The following is a 22,711-nucleotide window of genomic DNA, read 5'->3' as shown; positions in this document are numbered from 1 at the left end:
ATGCATGTGTGTGTGTAGATGTGTTATTTGGTATGCATGTGTGTATGTAGATGTGTAATTTGGTATGCATGTGTGTGTGTAGATGTGTTATTTGGTATGCATGTGTGTGTGTAGATGTGTAATTTGGTATGCATGTGTGTGTGTAGATGTGTAATTTGGTATGCATGTGTGTGTGTAGATGTGTAATTTGGTATGCATGTGTGTGTGTAGATGTGTAATTTGGTATGCATGTGTGTGTGTAGATGTGAAATTTGGTATGCATGTGTGTGTGTAGATGTGTAATTTGGTATGCATGGGTGTGTGTAGATGTGAAATTTGGTATGCATGTGTGTGTGTAGATGTGTAATTTGGTATGCATGTGTGTGTGTAGATGTGTAATTTGGTATGCATGTGTGTGTGTAGATGTGTAATTTGGTATGCATGTGTGTGTGTGGATGTGTAATTTGGTATGCATGTGTGTGTGTGTAGATGTGTTATTTGGTATGCATGTGTGTGTGTAGATGTGTAATTTGGTATGCATGTGTGTGTGTAGATGTGTTATTTGGTATGCATGTGTGTATGTAGATGTGTAATTTGGTATGCATGTGTGTGTGTATATGTGTTATTTTGTATGCATGTGTGTGTGTAGATGTGTAATTTGGTATGCATGTGTGTGTGTAGATGTGTAATTTGGTATGCATGTGTGTGTGTAGATGTATAATTTGGTATGCATGTGTGTGTGTGTAGATGTGTAATTTGGTATGCATGTGTGTGTGTGTAGATGTGTAATTTGGTATGCATGTGTGTGTGTGTAGATGTATAATTTGGTATGCATGTGTGTGTGTGTAGATGTGTAATTTGGTATGCATGTGTGTGTGTGTAGATGTGTAATTTGGTATGCATGTGTGTGTGTGTAGATGTGTAATTTGGTATGCATGTGTGTGTGTGTAGATGTGTAATTTGGTATGCATGTGTGTGTGTGTAGATGTATAATTTGGTATGCATGTGTGTGTGTGTAGATGTGTAATTTGGTATGCATGTGTGTGGGTGTGCAGCATATGTGTGTGTGAGTGTGTATGTGAATCTAGCATAATTACACAGTGGGTTCCAAAATGATTGACAACCTTGATAAAGATTAGCAATAATGACTCTATAAAATAAATCATTCAAATATTCAAATAGCTATATTGTAAGCAAAAAAATAATGGGTATTTTGTTTAAAGCTACTATATGTAACTTGTTGTGCGACCCAACCAAATTCACAGACAAATGTGAGTTATCGACCTGTCCTTTTTCTATCTGTGCTATTTCTGTGCTTCCCATTCTTATGTTTCATTTTTGCTTCTTTTACTTTCGGTTTTGTACACCAGCTTTACACAGATGAAAATACAATATTTTTGGTTATGGAAAATATATTTCACAGCAGTTTGGATGGTACTATGATTCCCTACACAATTACTGCAAAATTATTGACACCCCTTAAGAGTCTTATTTTTTATTTTTTTTACCTTTATTTAACTAGTTTATAAATAAAGTAGTCAAAAGTTCCTAGTACGCAATGACTACATCAAGCTTGTGACTCTACAAACTTGTTGAATGCATTTGTAGTTTGTTTTGGTTGTGTTTCAGATAATTTTGTGTCCAATAGAAATAAATGGTAAACAATGTATTGTGTCATTTTGGAGCAATTTTTTATTATAAATGAGAATATAATATGTTTCTACCATGATTAGATAATCCTGAATGAATCCTGAATGAATTGTGAATAATAATGAGTGAGAAAGTTAAAGAGGGTCAAATATCTTACCCCCAGATTCGCTAACCTCATGCATGTCTTGGGGTATGACCTTTGACCCTCTGTAACTTTTGCACTCATCATTATTCATTCAGGATTATCCGTAATCATGGTAGAATCTACATTCATGTAGAAGTGGTAAGAAACATGTTATATTCTTATGTACAATAAAACTCCAAAATGACTAAATACATTATTTACCATTAATTTCTATTGGGCACAAAATAATCTGAAACGCAACCAAAACAAACTGCAAAGTTTCTAGAGTTTTATTTATTTTTATTTTATTTTTTTATTTCACCTTTATTTAACCAGGTAGGCTAGTTGAGAACAAGTTCTCATTTGCAACTGCGACCTGGCCAAGATAAAGCATAGCAGTGTGGGCAGACAACACAGAGTTACACATGGAATAAACAATTAACAAGTCAATAACACAGTAGAAAACAAAGGGGGGAGTCTATATACAATGTGTGCAAAAGGCATGGGGAGGTAGGCAAATAATTACAATTTTGCAGATTAACACTGGAGTGATAAATGATCAGATGGTCATGTACAGGTAGAGATATTGGTGTGCAAAAGAGCAGAAAAGTAAATAAATAAAAACAGTATGGGGATGAGGTAGGTGAAAATGGGTGGGCTATTTACCAATAGACTATGTACAGCTGCAGCGATCGGTTAGCTGCTCAGATAGCTGATGTTTGAAGTTGGTGAGGGAGATAAAAGTCTCCAACTTCAGCGATTTTTGCAATTCGTTCCAGTCACAGGCAGCAGAGTACTTGAACGAAAGGCGGCCAAATGAGGTGTTGGCTTTAGGGATGATCAGTGAGATACACCTGCTGGAGCGCGTGCTACGGATGGGTGTTGCCATCGTGACCAGTGAACTGAGATAAGGCGGAGCTTTACCTAGCATGGACTTGTAGATGACCTGGAGCCAGTGGGTCTGGCGACGAATATGTAACGAGGGCCAGCCGACTAGAGCATACAGGTCGCAGTGGTGGGTGGTATAAGGTGCTTTAGTGACAAAACGGATGGCACTGTGATAGACTGCATCCAGTTTGCTGAGTAGAGTGTTGGAAGCCATTTTGTAGATGACATCGCCGAAGTCGAGGATTGGTAGGATAGTCAGTTTTACTAGGGTAAGCTTGGCGGCGTGAGTGAAGGAGGCTTTGCTGCGGAATAGAAAGCCGACTCTTGATTTGATTTTCGATTGGAGATGTTTGATATGAGTCTGGAAGGAGAGTTTGCAGTCTAGCCAGACACCTAGTTACTTATAGATGTCCACATATTCAAGGTCGGAACCATCCAGGGTGGTGATGCTAGTCGGGCATGCGGGTGCAGGCAGCGATCGGTTGAAAAGCATGCATTTGGTTTTACTAGCGTTTAAGAGCAGTTGGAGGCCACGGAAGGAGTGTTGTATGGCATTGAAGCTTGTTTGGAGGTTAGATAGCACAGTGTCCAATGACGGGCCGAAAGTATATAGAATGGTGTCGTCTGCGTAGAGGTGGATCAGGGAATCGCCCGCAGCAAGAGCAACATCATTGATATGTACAGAGAAAAGAGTCGGCCCGAGAATTTAACCCTGTGGCACCCCCATAGAGACTGCCAGAGGACCGGACAGCATGCCCTCCGATTTGACACACTGAACTCTGTCTGCAAAGTAATTGGTGAACCAGGCAAGGCAGTCATCCGAAAAACCGAGGCTACTGAGTCTGCCGATAAGAATATGGTGATTGACAGAGTCGAAAGCCTTGGCAAGGTCAATGAAGACGGCTGCACAGTACTGTCTTTTATCGATGGCGGTTATGATATCGTTTAGTACCTTGAGTGTGGCTGAGGTGCACCCGTGACCGGCTCGGAAACCAGATTGCACAGCGGAGAAGGTACGGTGGGATTCGAGATGGTCAGTGACCTGTTTGTTGACTTGGCTTTCGAAGACCTTAGATAGGCAGGGCAGGATGGATATAGGTCTGTAACAGTTTGGGTCCAGGGTGTCTCCCCCTTTGAAGAGGGGGATGACTGCGGCAGCTTTCCAATCCTTGGGGATCTCAGACGATATGAAAGAGAGGTTGAACAGGCTGGTAATAGGGGTTGCGACAATGGCGGCGGATAGTTTCAGAAATAGGGGGTCCAGATTGTCAAGCCCAGCTGATTTGTACGGGCCAGGCGGAAGGCATGGCCAGCCGTTGAGAAATGCTTATTGAAGTTTTCGATAATCATGGATTTATCGGTGGTGACCGTGTTACCTAGCCTCAGTGCAGTGGGCAGCTGGGAGGAGGTGCTCTTGTTCTCTCCATGGACTTCACAGTGTCCCAGAACTTTTTGGAGTTGGAGCTACAGGATGCAAACTTCTGCCTGAAGAAGCTGGCCTTAGCTTTCCTGACTGACTGCGTGTATTGGTTCCGGACTTCCCTGAACAGTTGCATATCCCGGGGACTATTCGATGCTATTGCAGTCCGCCACAGGATGTTTTTGTGCTGGTCGAGGGCAGTCAGGTGTGGGGTGAACCAAGGACTGTATCTGTTCTTAGTTCTGCATTTTTTGAACGGAGCATGCTTATCTAAGATGGCGAGGAAGTTACTTTTAAAGAATGACCAGGCATCCTCAACTGACGGGATGAGGTCAATGTCCTTCCAGGATACCCGGGCCAGGTCGATTAGAAAGGTGCTCACAGAAGTGTTTTAGGGAGCGTTTGACAGTGATGAGGGGTGGTCGTTTGACTGCAGCTCCGTAGCGGATACAGGCAATGAGGCAGTGATCGCTGAGATCCTGGTTGAAGACAGCGGAGGTGTATTTGGAGGGCCAGTTGGTCAGGATGACGTCTATGAGGGTGCCCTTGTTTACAGAGTTAGGGTTGTACCTGGTGGGTTCCTTGATGATTTGTGTGAGATTGAGGGCATCTAGCTTAGATTGTAGGACTGGCGGGGTGTTAAGCATATCCCAGTTTAGGTCACCTAACAGAACAAACTCTGAGGCTAGATGGGGACGATCAATTCACAAATGGTGTCCAGGGCACAGCTGGGAGCTGAGGGGGGTCGGTAGCAGGCGGCAACAGTGAGAGACTTATTTCTGGAGAGAGTAATTTTCAAAATTAGTAGTTCGAACTGTTTGGGTATGGACCTGGAAAGTATGACATTACTTTGCAGGCTCTCTCTGCAGTAGACTGCAACTCCTCCCCCTTTGGCAGTTCTATCTTGACGGAAGATGTTATAGTTGGGTATGGAAATCTCTGAATTTTTGGTGGCCTTCTGAGCCAGGATTCAGACACAGCAAGGACATCAGGGTTAGCAGAGTGTGCTAGAGCAGTGAGTAAAACAAACTTAGGGAGGAGGCTTCTGATGTTGACATGCATGAAACCAAGGCGTTTTCGATCACAGAAGTCAACAAATGAGGGTGCCTGGGGACATGCAGGGCCTGGGTTTACCTCCACATCACCCGCGGAACAGAGAAGGAGTAGTATGAGGGTGCGGCTAAAGGCTATCAAAACTGGTCGCCTAGAGCGTTGGGGACAGAGAATAAGAGGAGCAGGTTTCTGGGCATGGTAGAATATATTCAGGGCATAATGCGCAGACAGGGGAATGGTGGGGTGCGGGTACAGCGGAGGTAAGCCCAGGCACTGGGTGATGATGAGAGAGGTTGTATCTCTGGACATGCTGGTTGTAATGGGTGAGGTCACCGCATGTGTGGGAGGTGGGACAAAGGAGTTATCAGGGGTATGAAGAGTCACAAGCTTGATGCAGTCATGGGAATATGTTACCAAATACTAAACTTTGGATTACTTTATTTACAATAACCTTTAGGGGTGTCAATCATTTTTACCTCTACCTTTATGAAATAAATACAGTGCCTTGCGAAAGTATTCGGCCCCCTTGAACATTGCGACCTTTTGCCACATTTCAGGCTTCAAACATAGAGATATAAAACTGTATTTTTTTGTGAAGAATCAACAACAAGTGGGACACAATCATGAAGTGGAGCGACATTTATTGGATATTTCAAACTTTTTTAACAAATCAAAAACTGAAAAATTGGGCGTGCAAAATTATTCAGCCCCCTTAAGTTAATACTTTGTAGCGCCACCTTTTGCTGCGATTACAGCTCAGTTTTGCACATCGAGAGACTGAAATTTTTTCCCATTCCTCCTTGCAAAACAGCTCGAGCTCAGTGAGGTTGGATGGAGAGCATTTGTGAACAGCAGTTTTCAGTTCTTTCCACAGATTCTCGATTCGATTCAGGTCTGGACTTTGACTTGGCCATTCTAACACCTGGATATGTTTATTTTTGAACCATTCCATTGTAGATTTTGCTTTATGTTTTGGATCATTGTCTTGTTGGAAGACAAATCTACATCCCAGTCTCAGGTCTTTTGCAGACTCCATCAGGTTTTCTTCCAGAATGGTCCTGTATTTGGCTCCATCCATCTTCCCATCAATTTGAACCATCTTCCCTGTCCCTGCTGAAGAAAAGCAGGCCCAAACCATGATACTGCCACCACCATGTTTGACAGTGGGGATGGTGTGTTCAGGGTGATGAGCTGTGTTGCTTTTACGCCAAACATAACGTTTTGCATTGTTGCCAAAAAGTTCAACTTTGGTTTCATCTGACCAGAGCACCTTCTTCCACATGTTTGGTGTGTCTCCCAGGTGGCTTGTGTCAAACTTTAAACAACACTTTTTATGGATATCTTTAAGAAATGGCTTTCTTCTTGCCACTCTTCCATAAAGGCCAGATTTGTGCAATATACGACTGATTGTTGTCCTATGGACAGAGTCTCCCAACTCAGCTGTAGATCTCTGCAGTTCATCCAGAGTGATCATGGGCCTCTTGGCTGCATCTCTGATCAGTCTTCTCCTTGTATGAGCTGACAGTTTAGAGGGACGGCCAGGTCTTGGTAGATTTGCAGTGGTCTGATACTCCTTCCATTTCAATATTATCGCTTGCACAGTGCTCCTTGGGATGTTTAAAGCTTGGGAAATATTTTTGTATCCAAATCCGGCTTTAAACTTCTTCACAACAGTATCTCGGACCTGCCTGGTGTGTTCCTTGTTCTTCATGATGCTCTCTGCGCTTTTAACGGACCTCTGAGACTATCACAGTGCAGGTGCATTTATACGGAGACTTGATTACACACAGGTGGATTGTATTTATCATCATTAGTCATTTAGGTCAACATTGGATCATTCAGAGATCCTCACTGAAGTTCTGGAGAGAGTTTGCTGCACTGAAAGTAAAGGGGCTGAATAATTTTGCACGCCCAATTTCTCAGTTTTTGATTTGTTAAAAAGTTTGAAATATCCAATAAATGTCGTTCCACTTCATGATTGTGTCCCACTTGTTGTTGATTCTTCACAAAAAAATACAGTTTTATATCTTTATGTTTGAAGCCTGAAATGTGGCAAAAGGTCGCAAAGTTCAAGGGGGCCAAATACTTTCGCAAGGCACTGTATATAGTTATTGTTAAACAAAATCTATTTCTCTGAGAAATTGTATTAGTATAACATTAGCAAAACATTTAGCTGAGTACTTATTTATGCGTGTGTGCAAACTGTGCATATGTGTGTGTGCGTGTGTGCATAAAGCCACTGCCAAGACTAGAAGATCCTTCCGGGGAGAATGAAGGAAATCTAGCATGATGAGATGAGATCAGCACTAACAGGAGGAGAGCCACCGGCGTGCAGACCACTCGCCACACACACACACACCCCCCCCCCAAAACCTGACGTCACTCTGTGTTACTCATATAACAACATCAAAACACAATAATCTAGAACAGAAAACCACAAAATCATCCACATCATGTGAATGAATCTCCTAGCCACTGTCCTTTTACACGTCATCTCCTCATCGGATATAACCCAATGCAACTCGTATACAGTGGTAGGGATACAGGGTGAGATGATGACAGAGAAAGAGAGGGAGGGAGAGAAAACGAAGCAGGAGAGAGACAGAGAAAAAGAAAAAGAGAGAGAGAGAACGAGTGAAAGAACAACAGAGAAACGGACATAGAAATAAAAGATACAGAGCAAGAGTATAGTGTAACTTACGATGTGGAGCATGAGATAGTCTCCCAGACCCGGAGCACTGTCTATCCGGACCAAGATGCCATCCTTTAGGGAAGTACTGAACCCTATGGTCAGTCTGTCTGTGCGCGTGCTTGGCCTCTCGTTGGCTGGCCAGTTGAACGTAATGAGGCCTCCTCCTTTCCCAAAGATATAAGTCATCCCAGCTGAGGAGAAATAGGAGAGAAAGAGAGAGAGAGGCAGAGGATGAACTAAAAGGCTTTGACAGGAGGAATAGTTTTTTTTAATGTGAGCCCATGATCCCACCAAACAATTTTTATTGGAATATGGGGTTGATTATTGGTGTTTGTCCTTTGTCCTTTTTTGCAAAGAAAATAATTTCACCAAAATGTTTGGTGAAGAGATGTTCGTTGCAAAAAAAAAATATGAATAAACAAACCACACACACTCCAGAAATTATGATACCAGTGAGCTGTGATGTGTGATGTACACAGCCAAATTACTACATGGCGAAGCACGGGAGCAAAACACTGTTCATTTTTATTAACGACAGCAACCATCGCTCCCCAACCAGCAACCATTCCCTATCATGACGATAGAGAAAAACTCTGTAACCAGTGGCATTCCATTAAAGTGTTGGGGACCAAGTAGGCCAAAGTCTTTGAAAACATCAATTTTGGGAGGGGGGTGTAAGTTGTCTAGTTCTGCCTCACCTGGTTCCTGAACCCAAGTCTCACGAGAGGTTTCGGAATGACTAATGTTCTCACCTGGGTCAGATAAGTCGTAATTCACCAGCTGATTTTCTCTATCCCAGACCCCATGGGAAATACTGTGACCTATACAAGTTAAATATAATTCCTTCCAACAGGGATTAGCAATAGAGGTTCTGAGGAATGAATTCTCCAGTTCAAATGTATTATACATGAAAGAAGAAAGACCCCAGGAGAATGTCTTTAGAGTGGAAATCGAGCAATATTCCAAATGTAATGTGAATTGAGCGAACCCAAACACACAGAGATGTACTCGGTTTCTGTAGTTGTAGAGAAGTTCAAGTAGTTATTGGGGCGAGAGACAGTTCATAGCCATGACTTTTGTGTGTATGCGTGTGTGTGTGTGCTTGTATGTCAGTGTGCGTGTGTGAGTGTATGTGTGTGTGGGAATGCTTGTGTGTGCGTGCGTCTTGTGCATGTTTGATGGCATGCATGTGTGTATTCTAAGGCTATAAGGACCAGCTGGCTCTACCTCTCCCTCTCTAGTTGTGTGTCAAGTAGAACAGCTGGCCCTCAGTGGGAGCATGGCCACATCACATAAACATTTACATAACATTTGCATTTAAGTCCCAGCATTTGCACTTCAGACAGGCCTACTGTAGAGTACAAACTACACAGGGTACATATACTATTTACAAAGTATCAATGCATCAGAACGCAGTAGGCGTTGCAAATATATCACTCATCTCTTCTCACAGTCCATCATAATCAAGGAAGCTCCTTACAATATACCGTCGATGGTCTTATTTTACTTCTGATGGTTAAATAAGCAGAGCCAGGCATGCCTCAGTTCTTCTCTTTCCATTGGGGGATTTGGTTGCCCTGTGATACTGAATAATATATGCAATCATTACTCAATTAATCAATGAAGAACCATTTAGTTTCAGAAGTGCCCTTGCAGCCTTGTTGAGGGGTGCTTCAGAGGTTAAGCAATATATACTTTACAGCTGCAAAAGACGAAAAAGAGACCGTTTGATGGAGGCAAGATGTTGAACTTTGAGACTTTGCAGTGTACATGTCAAAACCACAGATCTTCTGTTGATGGCATGGGGCCGTTTGATAAAAAATTTGCTTCACCTCAAGCGCAACAATTTGACTCAACAAGAACTGCAATGCTGCTGGGTTTTCACGCTAAAACAGTTTCCTGTGTGTATCAAGAATGGTCCACCACCGAAGGACATCCAGCTAACTTGACACAACTGTAGGAAGCATTGGCATCAACATTGTACCTTGTAGAGTCTGTGCCCTGACGAATTGAGGCTGTTTTGAGGGCAAAAGGAGGTGCCACTCAATATAAGGAAGGTGTTACTAATGTTTGGTACACTTAGCTTAGTATAAAGTACGGTTTTAATAGAAAGTGGTCAAAGGGAGTTACATCCTTTTAGACAGATTGGTAGATGAGTAGATAAACCAGCATCAGGTGGCAGCGAAGGAACTTCATAAACCAGATTATAAAATAATAAAAAGTCTGTGGGCTCCATCCGATTAAGACAACACAGCAGGGCCATTTCCCATCCTGCTGCCCAGCAGAAATGCATGATGGGATTGGCCTGAGCCCAGGCCCTGGCGGTGATGGTCTTGCCAGCATTGGGGTGAGACGCTGTGCCAAAGATTATCTATTATATTGAAAAGATAGCCGAGTGACCGCTCTAACAATGGAAATACATGTCCTCAATGATTTTAGGCAGGCGAGATCAAGGAAGCTCCATTCTAAGCAATGAGAAGGCAGACACGTGCACGAACAACAGGCACAACTGAGTTGTTTTCTCTAAGTTGCCGGAATGCCACACGCAACCACTTATGTCTGTATATACTTATGTCAGCATAAACATTATGAAACCTCTATTAGATCAAATAAGCCTCCCGTAATTCGGCACTCTCATATAGACCACCACAAAAAACGGGCTTCTCTCACGAGGACAGATTTTGGGTGGAGTAAATCCTCTCGTTTCCCCTCTTCCTCTCTGGCTGTACCCTATGACTGGCTGCTCCATGGCTGATATACTTATCTTGTTCTCATTAAGAGGAAGTCCAGTCACTGTTTCTAGTGAAATATTCTGCATGAAAGATAGCTGAAAAAGAAGAATGGGTATTTACGGTTTACTACTCGAACGCCAAAATAAACTGATGTGTGACGGTACTCTAATAAACTGGCCAAGAATGAGGCGGGAGATCTTCTATTGGATGATCATTATACAGTATTTCACTGACTGAATGAATAAGGTTCTCAAAACCCTTCGTCATGCTTAGAAAAGAGAGTTAGATAACTCCACTCAGAGTTACGCAAGCGGGGATAAAGTGCATTATCAATAATTGAGCTTAGAGTGACTGTGACTCTTGGCGTTCTTATCAGAATCAGAGAGCGGGATTACTTAGACATCTTAAGATGTGTCATACGATGGCAAGACGTCTTTAGAAGATCCACTTCCCAAAGACCAAAAAAATATAAGAGGCAACATCATCGTGAGTTAATTTCAAGTTTCAACAAACTTTTAAAATTATTTTAAATACACTTTTCCCAAATGACAGCAAGTTGTTTTACCATTCAGACACCGACCTAGACACACAATGACGCAGACGCTTTTAAAACAATTAAAGACCAGAAAAGTGCCTTCCTTTGTGCGTATTGATGAGCATGATGCATTTTCTTCATAATGCTTTCCAGGTATGCGCGTAAATTAATAATGTGGCAGAACGTTTTTAAAAAAAAGAGAAGATGGCCTGAACCGCTAACAGCTCCACAAAAGAGGTTCTCTTTTCAACGCGACGACGTGTGTACCTATAATTGAATAATATGGCTTTAAAACTACTAATGGGTATAGTCAGAGAAACCTGACAGGCAATTCAGTTGGGAGACAGCTCTTCGAGAAAAGAAGACAAGACTGATGGTTTGGTTTGAATTTTCATGAACTGATGCAAAGACTGGATAATGGCTTTCTAAGAATTGTTCGAAAAAGAAATGCACCACTTATGGTTTAAATGTAATGTTCTGTGACGATGTGCGCTGAGAGTCGGGAAGCAAGTTCAGGGAGTGTGTGTTTTAATACATAAACACAACACCATACAAAACAAGAAACACTAAATGCACACAGACATGAAACGGAAACAATAACGCCTGGGGAAGGAACCAACGGGAGTGACATATATGGTGAAGGTAATCAGTGAGGTGATGGAGTCCAGGTGAGTCTGATGACACGCAGGTGCGCGTAATGATGGTGAGCAGCCTGGTGACCTAGAGGCCGGAGAGGGAGCACACGACGCCCGGAACCTGCCACAGGACGCCGACCAAAATGACGATCCCGGGGATCAGGAGTGGATCTGTCACCTCTGCTGAGGCGCGGGAAATTTGTCAATCCGGCTGAGACGCAGGAGCATGGCGACCTAGAGCGCCGGAGAGAGAGCATACGTGACGGTACCCCTTCCCCGGCGGTTTCGGCTCCAGCCACAGGACGCCAATCAAAGGGACGATCCCGGGGATCAGGAGCGGAGCGGTTACCCATGCTGATCCCAGGGATCAAGAGCGGAGCGGTTACCCCAGCTGATCCCAGGGATCAGGAGCGGAGCGGTTACCCCAGATGATCCCAGGGATCAGGAGCAGAGCGGTTAACCCTGCTGATCCCAGGGATCAGGAGCGGAGCGGTTAACCCTGCTGATCCCAGGGATCAGGAGCGGAGCGGTTACCCCTGCTGATCCCAGGGATCAGGAGCGGAGCGGTTACCCCTGCTGATCCCAGGGATCAGGAGCGGAGCGGTTACCCCTGCTGATCCCAGGGATCAGGAGCGGAGCGGTTACCCCTGCTGATCCCAGGGATCAGGAGCGGAGCGGTTACCCCTGCTGATCTCAGGGATCAGGAGCGGAGCGGTTACCCCTGCTGATGCGCAGGAATTTGTCGCCGTCTGGAGCACGGGAACCTGACGAGCCAGTGGAAGCAGGGGAGCCTGGTGATCTGTCTGAGGCATGAGAGCCTGTAGCGGCTCCCGGACCCAAAGTCATTCCCACTGAGAAAAAAAAACTCCCTGATGCTTCCCTTAGGTGAGGCATTATTCTGGAATGATGTGCACTGAGAGTCGGGAAGCAAGTTCAGGGAGTGCATATTTTAATAAATAAACACAACATAATACAAAACAAGAAACACTAACACCTCACAGACATGAAACAGAAACAATAACGCCTGGGGAAGGAACCAACGGGAGTGACATATAAAGTGAAGGTAATCAGGGAGGTGATGGAGACCAGGTGAGTCTGAAGACGTGCAGGTGTGCGTAATGATGGTGACAGGTGTGCGCCATAACGAGCAGCCTGGTCACCTAGCGGCCGGAGAGGGAGCACATGTGACATGTTCTGACCCAGAGCAAAAGCTTTACCACCATCACCCCATACCACATTTGATCAAAACCTGGCATTCGCTTCCAATAAAACCACCATAGTTTTCTTCTCTGTTGAAGGCCATAAGTGTTTACTTACGTCTCAGCATCGCCTTTATCCAACCCGGAGGGTTGCCAGTTCAAATCCCGGATGCGACTGGAAATATCTTGTAAATATCAAAGATGCCTAGATGCCATTGCCTGTCGTTGTGCCCTTGAGCAAGGAACTTTACCCCCACAACAACAACTCCGGGCACCCATCACTCTCCTTCTTGGTCAAATAGCCCTCCTTCTTGGTCAAACAGCCCGGAGGTGTGTTGGGTCATTGTCCTGTTGAAAAACAAATGATAGTCCCACTAAGCGCAAACAAGATGGGATGGCGTATCACTGGAGAATGCTGTGGTAGCCATGCTGGTTAAGTGTGCCTTGAATTCTAAATAAATCACAGACAGTGTCAACAGCAAAGCACCATCACACCTCCTCCTTCATGCTTCATGGTGGGAACCACACATGCGGAGATCATCCGTTCACCTATTCTGTGTCTCACAAAGAAACCAAAAATCTCAAATTTTGACTCATCTGAGCAAAGGACAGATTTCCACTGGTCAAATGTCCATTGCTCGTGTTTCTTGACACAAGCAACTCTCATCTTCTTATTTGTGTCCTTTGGTAGTGGTTTCTTTGCAACAATTTGACAATGAAGACCTGATTCAGGCATTCTCCACTGAACAGTTGATGTTGAGATGTGTCTGTTACTCTGTGGAGCATTTATTTGGGTTGCAATCTGAGGCTGGTAACTCTAATGAACTTATCCTCTGTAGCAGAAACTCTGGGTCTTCCTTTCCTGTGGCGGTCCTCATGAGAGCCAGTGTCATCATAGCGCTTGATGTTTTTTGAGACTACACTTGAAGAAATATTCCGGATTGACTGACCTTCATGCCTTCAATTAATGATGGACTGTCATTTCTCTTTGCTTATTTGAGCTGTTCTTGCCCTAATATGGACTTGGTATTTTACCAAATAGGGCTATCTTCGGTATACCAACCCTAACTTGTCACAACACAACTGTTTGGCTCAAATGTATGAAGGAAAGAAATTCCACAAATTATCTTTTACCAATGCACACCTGTTAATTTAAATGCATTCCAGGTGACAACCTCATGATGCTGGTTGAGAGAATGCCAAGAGTGTGCAAAGCTGTCATCAAGGCAAAGGGTGGCTACTTGGAAGAATCTCAAATATAAAATATATTTTGATTTGTTTAACACTTTTTTGGTTACTAAATGATTCCATGTGTGTTATTTCATTGGGTTAAGAGGAAGTTGAATTTCAGTCGGACCTTCTGTGCAATTGACCAATAAAGTGATCTTCATCTCGTCATAGTGATTGAAATTATGTTCCATATTTTTACGAATTAAGGTGTCAATAACTCATGCACAAACACACAAAGCCTGCGCGTCATAGCACACTCGACCTCATGCATGTAAGATGAGAGTGTGTGGTGGTTTGCTTTCATCTATTGAAGATCATATCAGGTTCTTTACCATTCTACACACCGCTCATCTCATATACAATATGGAAACGGTACACACACAGATATGCAAACAGACAAGTCATCACTTGTATACATGCATATGTTCACTTGCCTCCATGGATACACAAAAACAAAAACACACACACACACACTCCGAAAGACAGACTTTCCAAGACATAGCAATCTGCACACTTGGACACACATGCACACACACAATCCCAGATCTCATACAGTTTCTAAAATGGAAAGCTTTAAGCAGTTCAAGCCCCCCCATGGGATGATCTTGAGAGAGGAGCAGAAGTATTGTGAGAGAGTCGAGGGCTTTGACATCTATCAGCTGAGCAATTGGATTCCAGATCTTCTTAGATAAGAGACTGATTGGAGTGGGAGTTTAGTGGAGAGAGAGGGGGAGAGATGGAGAGATGGAGAGAGAGAGAGAGAGCCTGACGAGAGTGCGACAAACATCCATCTCCCCCACCTTCACAAAGCCAACCATTTTGCCATTTATCAGCAGTTAACACGATTACATTAAGACTGATGCATGGAAATTAGGCCAATTAGTTAGATATAAACCCAGCTAAAATCAAAGGGAAACTGAGCGACGAACCATAGAGTGATGCCAAATCAAACGTAAGCTTCCTGTACTATTACCCACTGTTGATCACTGGTATGTAGGTCAGAGCTGTGGTCAATTCTATTTCATTTCCTTGGAACTCAGCTTGGAAATGTCTCCATAGCAGAGTTGGGGTCAATTCCATTTCAATTCCAGTCAGTGGAATTTAACATGGAGTATTCCTATTGAACTGTAATGCCATTCCCGAGTTCACATGAGGTTACTTTGGATGAATTGGGATGAATGACCCTAACTCTCATTACCAGTCCTGTAGGTGGGTTGATATCACCATGAATAAACAGCAGAGGAACCATCTCTCAGGCACTGATGATTACATATGGCAGTTATGTACTGCTTGTTGTGCACAGCATGTCTCTTCCCGGGAGTTATTCCTCTCCTCCTTCCCCCCTTTTCTGCTGTCATACTGTGACTACAGGGGAGTAACGTTACGGCTCAGAGCGACGGGGAATGAAGATACCGCTCAGAGAGCGAGGGAGGAAAGGGAGGGGAGAGGAGGTGGAGGGGAAAAAGAGGTAGATTGGAGGGGAGGGTACAGCCAAGCAATATCAAAAGTGTCACCGTGTGGTGTAGCATCGCAGCTGGTGAAAATGGGATAAACTGGGGAGGCAGAAGAGAGGAGAGATGGGATTTTGATAGAGCCTGTTTTGTAGACGCCACCTTTAGACCTCAAAAGAACATCATTTTCAAAGAAACTTTGCTCCCACAGTTCTCTGAGGTGTGCTTCCCCACGGCCGGGGGGGGGCTGACGGACCACAGCTACCAAAGGTCAGAGACTGACAGAATTAATGATGACTTACGCACAAATTGAGGAGGGGGTAAGAATGAGGGGAGAGACACTCATCTAGTGTCCCAGAGAACTTTCCAATAAACTTTTCCAAGTCTTTCATGTGAAATATATCACTGATTTGATGATGAAAACACCATAGTTACAGTATGTATATCATTCATCACATATATCAAATCAAAGTCAGTTTTAGTATTTGATGTAAGTTAAGTGTGGGAGCCGTGTCTTGCCGACCCACAGAATGCCAGATAGCATTGTCAAAGCAAGACCAGGTTGAGTACCAGACAAAAGGAGTCATTGATACACAACTCTTAGTTGTGATCATTTCTCAGATGGCGTAGTCAGCTTGGGACCGTTTCTATTGTTTACACATTGTGGAGTCCAACAGCTTGCCGGGCCATCTGTAGGAAATGGCTGTGAGGTTCGGAGAGACCTGAGGGAGGTTGGCGAGATAGCCGGGCTGCAGTACAATGTGCCATTTCAGCATCTCCTTCATCCAATTGTTTGCAGTTTGTTTGGTTCTTTGGGGACTTACAAAATTGTATTCCTTTTCAAAATAGGGACTATTGAAAGGAGTGATAGCTTACATGCCACATTATGAAAATGCCATGGCGGCAGGTAGCCTAGTGGTTAGAGAGTTGGACTTGTAACCGAAAGGTTGCAAGATCGAATCCCTGAGCTGACAAGGTAAAAATCTGCCCCTGAACAAGGCAGTTAACCCACTGTTCCTAGGCTGTCATTGAAAATAAGAATTTGTTCTTAACTGACTTGCATAATTTTTTATTTTTTTTACCCTGCCCCTGTTCCTGTCCATTTGATAATGGTCCATTCCAAATCGGAACTACTTTTACATATCAGTAAAATGTCAGATTAAATTAAATAATGGTAAAATGCCATAAAAAATATACAAAATCTTATGCAATCAGAAAAAAAAGAATTGAGTATATATTAGGGCAGGCTGTTGCAGTGACCATATTACCGCCACACCAGCAGTCATGAGTCATGACCTCAGTCAAATTCCTGTCACTGTAATCTCCTTTTATGCACTCTGGTCGCTCTTGGCTCCATTGTCCCTCTAACCACTCTGACATCAATGCAAATACAATTAAAATCACATCAAACACATAATCAAAACAGTCTCATGTTTTAAAAACTCACCTCACTGTAATAGATCAATTTGAAGAAAGAAGTTCAACAACAGGTTGAAGCTGAGTGGAAAACAGGGTCGTTGTGGATGATGTTGGATGAATTCAAAACAACCAGACACATATTACAGCGTATGCTTACGCAATGATTGCGCCGTTATACAATACACAGTTTAATAGCCTATTAACGCAGGCAGAAAAAACACCCCAAAAACCATAGATTTAAGATGTCTTTGGTACATAAATGGTCTAGACTATATTCTAAAAATGAAACAAATTCTAGTATTGGCCTTTGAGTGTGGACTGTATTATGATGCATACTGGATGGTCTGGTAACATTATGCTATGCTCCAAACTTTTTATACATGAGTCTGGGGACTACGGTAGACGATGCTGTTGGTTCATTTACTGTGCATGGCGGTTTACAGAGTTGACCTACAATGAAAGTTTGTATTTGATTTTGAATAGCCTAGTAATAGGGCATTTTTTTCTTCTTCATTTTAATAGGCTGACACAGTACCTTTAACCACACATTATCTCACCAACGTGCATTTCCATCTCCTCTTCCTCGTGAGAGGGGCTGTCAACAGTTTAATGAAATATGTTTAGTTGTGCAAACATGTTACTATCGATGTTCCCGAACAGATTTCACTTGGTTTACCAAATGAAGCACTGGGTAGCTGCAAGAACAGTGTTAGAGAGCTCATGACATAGAGAGTTTGGGCGGAATATCACCTATCGCGAAGCAAAAGGCTGAATGCTCCTGAAACAGTGGTAGATGCGTGGAATGAAATACGTCTTCTTATAAGGCCAGACATTTCTATATGCAATCCCGTTTGAAAGCAGAGTTTTGATGGTTGCCACTAAAATGAGGAGGATCCTAGCATATTTATTTCTCAGCTGCTTATATTAAGCACATGCTCTGTTCTGCATAATTGAAAAACTAACCAAGGGAACGCAGCCTCCATTCGCTATTCGAGTGCATCATTTTTTATTTTTTTTACCCTGCCCCTGTTCCTGTCCATTTGATAATGGTCCATTCCAAATTGGAACTACTTTTACATATCAGTAAAATGTCAGATTAAATTGAGAATAAATAGTCTGATGGGTGAAAATATGATCACTTAATGAGAGAACAGCGTGTGCAGCCTGAGGCAAGGAACAGAGCGCAAGCTTTCAATTGCCCATAGTGGCATCATGCAGGCCAAATACAGTATGTTTTGATTTCTAAGACAACAATATGAGGTTTGGCTCATTCACAACTAAAGTTGCCAAATAACTCTAAATCTAGCTCATAGGACCTGTTTCAAATGATTACTTTTACACTCAACATAGCCCTTTCATATCGTATCCAATTCGTTCTGGAATAGGAAAAATATATTTTCTATTTTATTCAGCTTATATTCTTATTACTATGAAATCATATAATATAAAATAATGGCTCGAGACTTCTAAGTATTTTTGGTCTGCTAAATGAACTAGCCTACAGCCTATAGCAATGGCGCATAGCCAAATAACATACAGTATGACAGAATCCGAGCCCGAGGGTTTGATAGTCACATGCACAGGGTTGCAGGTGTGATTGCAGTGTACAGTGAAAATCCAAAATGCAGGACTACATTTTAACAAATTATGAAAATGGTAATAAAAACAACAACAAAAGAAACAGAAATAGCACTAAATACATAATGCCAACTTTGGCAGTGATGACTAAATAACAGCTGTGGCTGACACATATTCTGTTCTTCTGAAATAAATGTTATTCATATCATAATGTTTATTTAGACCTGCCTAAACTAAATAATGGATTTATTGTGAGGGTGTATACTAAATTGATTTCTTAAAAATTTTATGTAGCTGTTCCAAAGTGGCTTGTATGCGTGGAAGCCTAGAGATGCTAAACGTGTTTATGTTAATTAACGGTCAATTACCGTGAGACCGGCAGTCATTTGCATGACAATACCCCGCTGACAACATTTCACAGCGCTAAATAATTTGTCTGCACAAATATGACATTTGGCAAGTTTACTGTGCATTCGAAATCACACACGTGTTTGCACAGATGTAGGATACGCCTTCAGACTACAGGTAATGAGATCAAACAGTCTCGAGGGTAGAACGACATCAGGGGCCACAGGAATCATTGCTACAGCTCGCACTGCCATCTGCACAAGACAGCTTCTATGACAGAGGAGTCAATTGGCCGGGGGTGGTTGGCCTGATAGCTGGGCCACAGTCAGAGCACAATGTGCCATTTCAGTGGATTCTCAGTCCGCAGGCAGGCAGCGAGGCTACCCTGGGACAGCATAACTGCTGCTGTCATGGCTTCCCTGCGTCTGCGTGGCCAATCAACAATAGGTGGTTTGTAATGGACCGTGGCCTGCCTTGAAGTCCCTTCAGAAGCAGCTGGAACCGGTTTGCTCGGTGTGTGAGCGACTGTCAGCAATTCCACTGCAGGAAATGCAGTAGTGGAGTCTCTGATGTTCACTAAGGTAGCCTACTGTGATCACAAAGACAGACATATGAGGTGTAGTGGATGTATTAATACCATAGACATAACTGCTGGTAAAGTTGACTGCCGATCAGATACTGCAAGTAAACTCCAAAGACTAGTGGATGCTTTAGAGAGGTTGTTAAGGAGTATCTCTCTAGTCAGTGGCTTTTGAAGGTGGGATGTTGGACAGAGGAATGAGATGGGTGGATTCTAGTATTGGTACAGTACCTACCCCCCACCAACAACCTTTTCAATGTAAAGGACTTTGAGCGGATGGACAAATAATATGTGATCCAGTAACAGAGATGGGGAGCAGAGTGACATGGTCGGAGCACTTTGGGATAGTTCACGGATCACTGTAAGGTTCAATCCCATCACCACGGAAACAAGAGTGACAGGGAAGGTCAGAGTTCCGAGTGTTCTGAGGTGACGCAAGATTCCCTTCCTTTCAGAAGGAGCCTTCAAACGGAAAATTATTTTCCGGTGAAGAGGATGGTGGGAAAGGGGGGATCATTTATGAGGGGAGATATGAACTGGTGATCTGGTGAAGTCGCCCACGTCTCACAGGCAACTGACAGAGGAAAGTCTTTGCGCTGCGGAGACTGGACAGCACGAGAACAGAGAGAGAGAGAGAGGTGAAAAGGGAGAAAGATGGAGAGGTCGGATAGAAAAGCTAGCAACACTTTGAGACTCATCTCTGCATGCCCATTCATATAATGTTCAAGCGCAGTCGACCTGGGTGAAAAGGAAACGTTACTGCATGTTGGCTAATCGAACCTGTTTGAAGATGTCTAGTTTATATCTGGTCTGTGACAGTTGGACTTTCACACTAATCACCACAATCACTGCTAGAAAAATAAAACCATTTCCACTTGTATTAAAAGTGGCCAAATCACTTAAACCTAGCTTTCGGCTTAAATGTATTCCCTCTTAGGAAAGACTTCAAACACCTGGCGGGGAATCACGCCATTAGCATTTCCGTGGCACCGCTAGGCCGACACCTCATCGCAGTGTGACACTGATTGTTCACCCCAGATAATTGGCCATTACTTCTACTTTTGTGCTCGTATTCCCGCCTGTGATTTGATAAGGTTATATCAAGACAAATAGCACAATTTACAGGGAGCCATTTCGCAACAAAAAAAAATGTGAGAAATGTACTTGAGCTGGGGTTCATTTTTTCTCCCTCCCTCTAAAGCGTGTCCATTTTAAGCATTCGGTAATGAAATAAAAACGGATTTAACATTCTGCAGGCTCTTAAAAATGGGATTTATTTCATCTGATTGTATCAGAGAGGACCAATAATGGCTGATATCACACTGTGATAATATCACAAATGTTTTCCAATTCGTTTCAATAGGAATAATCTGTGTTTTGAATTCCCTCCCTCTACAAGTCTTCTTCATTATTTTTCTCAAAGACAAAAAAATTGCAACGGCATAGAAGACAAGGCGATAACCTCGTCCACAGAGGGGACTTTCTGTCTGAGATGTCGACAGCTATAAAGAGATGGATCTTGGCCTTTAATGTAATCTGGAGTATCAGTAATGTGTGACTTAATGGTCATTGTCTCCTGGCCTTTGTGGCCTCGCTCTGTAATGTAACATAAATCCTCATTAGAGAGAGCCTTTCCGGGTGTATTAGGGCCTCACACTCACAGATGACTTTCTTGGTCGCTGTCAGCAGCTTTCTTACCCAGTTTGTGTAGAAAGTGTTGTGTGTATGTGGGAGGACTTGATGTGTTGCCTGGTCAGCAGCCTGACCTCTCTGTATGTCTCTCATGTAAACTATCAGGCTGCGTGGAGAGATGCAAAGGGTTCAGCCATGATGAGGCTGTGTGTAAATGCTTTTTCGTATCTGATGAGGAATGCAAATTCTGAAATACTGAACCTGAGACAATGGACTCTCTGTTTTAGGGCATATTACTTATCATCGTCTTGCCATGAAATGATGAATTGATCCAGCATGCTTTGGAGAGCTTTCAGTCCAAATGTAAGGCCAATCATGTCACTTTCGAAAATGTGGATGACAAAGGGAGAAGAAACTATCGATCTGTAGACTGTTAGCTATGTTGGTTGTCGTCACTTCAATAGGAATATAATTTATGGAAAAACTAACTGGGGCAGTGAGAGGGAGAATGAAAGAGAGTGAGGGCGAGAGAGAGAGAGAGAGAGAGAGAGAGAGAGAGAGAGAGAGAGAGGAAAAGCAAGAGAGAGACACAATGAGGGAGAGGAGCAAAAGAGGGACAGATTTAGAGAGACAGTGAGAGATAAAGAGATAGAGGGACTGCTGAGGAGTGAGGGGTAGAGAGAGGAAAAATGGAGATATTTGACAATGCAGATCTAATCCTTCTACAGTGTGAGTCATACAGACTAGTGTACTGGACCCTCTCTCTCTCTCGGACTCAACATGGATCAGAGGGTCTGTGTAAATCCATCTGATGTTCATCGGATCTAACATGAGATACCGCTCCTCTTCTCACTTGTCTTCCTATATGGTGTGTGTAAGATGTAACTCCTATTGTGTGCCATGACATGGGGGAACACCACAGTACCACAGCACCACAGCTGTTCCAGATATTTTTAACCCCTTTCTCTTGAAATGCACCATTATACAATACAGACCAGGTAAGTCAGGGATGTTGCATTGAAACTAATGAAAAGTGTTTGTGTGTCCTAGGATGCTCACCGGTGGCTCCTGCTAACTGTTAACCCTTTGCACACACGTGCACACACACCCACAAGCAGTTACTGACACGTCAGCTTATTTTCAACCTGGTGTAAAGAATATTGGAGAGAGAAAGAAAATAGAGAGGGAAGGGGGAGAGAGAAAATGGTAAAGCAGAAAGATTGAGAAAGAGAGAGAGTGAGAAGGCAGGCCAGAGGTAATGTGGTGTGTTAGCCCCTGATAGTGCTGGTCTTTGTTTGGCCTCCGCTCTCCTCAACAACAATGACTACTGCCGCAGTGGATGAGCACACCTGTGTGTGTGTGTGTGTGTGTGTGTGTGTGTGTGTGTGTGTGTGAGCACTCGTGCGCGTGCACATGCGTGTACAATGCGCATTTGTGTGAGTCTTTTCTGTTCCTCTCTTGCTCTCTCTCGCTCTTCCCCCACTCTCCTGCTCTCTCTCTCTTTTCCCCCACTCTCTTGCTCTTCCCTCTCTTCTGTGTGAAATAAGTCACTCTGCTAAACCTCTT

At 43.3% G+C, this 22,711-nt stretch overlaps 1 protein-coding gene across 27 annotated transcripts in view; it reads right to left on the bottom strand.

Moving 5' to 3' along the window:
• Positions 1–22,711, bottom strand: part of nrxn3a (neurexin 3a) — a 442,954-nt gene that overhangs the window by 109,345 nt on the left and 310,898 nt on the right. For all 27 annotated transcript variants that reach the window (XR_002955173.2, XR_002955175.2, XR_002955174.2 and 24 more), the window contains one exon: positions 7,816–7,997. Coding sequence is in view for 23 of the 27 variants with exons in the window: in XM_024436833.2 (XP_024292601.1) it covers positions 7,816–7,997 (182 nt within the window). In the remaining 4 variants the exon portion in view is untranslated. The remainder of the gene's footprint in view (positions 1–7,815; positions 7,998–22,711) is intronic.

Source organism: Oncorhynchus tshawytscha, linkage group LG11, assembly GCF_018296145.1.
Source record: "Oncorhynchus tshawytscha isolate Ot180627B linkage group LG11, Otsh_v2.0, whole genome shotgun sequence".
Lineage (NCBI taxonomy): Eukaryota > Metazoa > Chordata > Actinopteri > Salmoniformes > Salmonidae > Oncorhynchus > Oncorhynchus tshawytscha.
The sequence above is the reverse complement of the archived record's forward strand: the minus strand, read 5'-3'. Positions and strand labels throughout refer to the sequence as shown.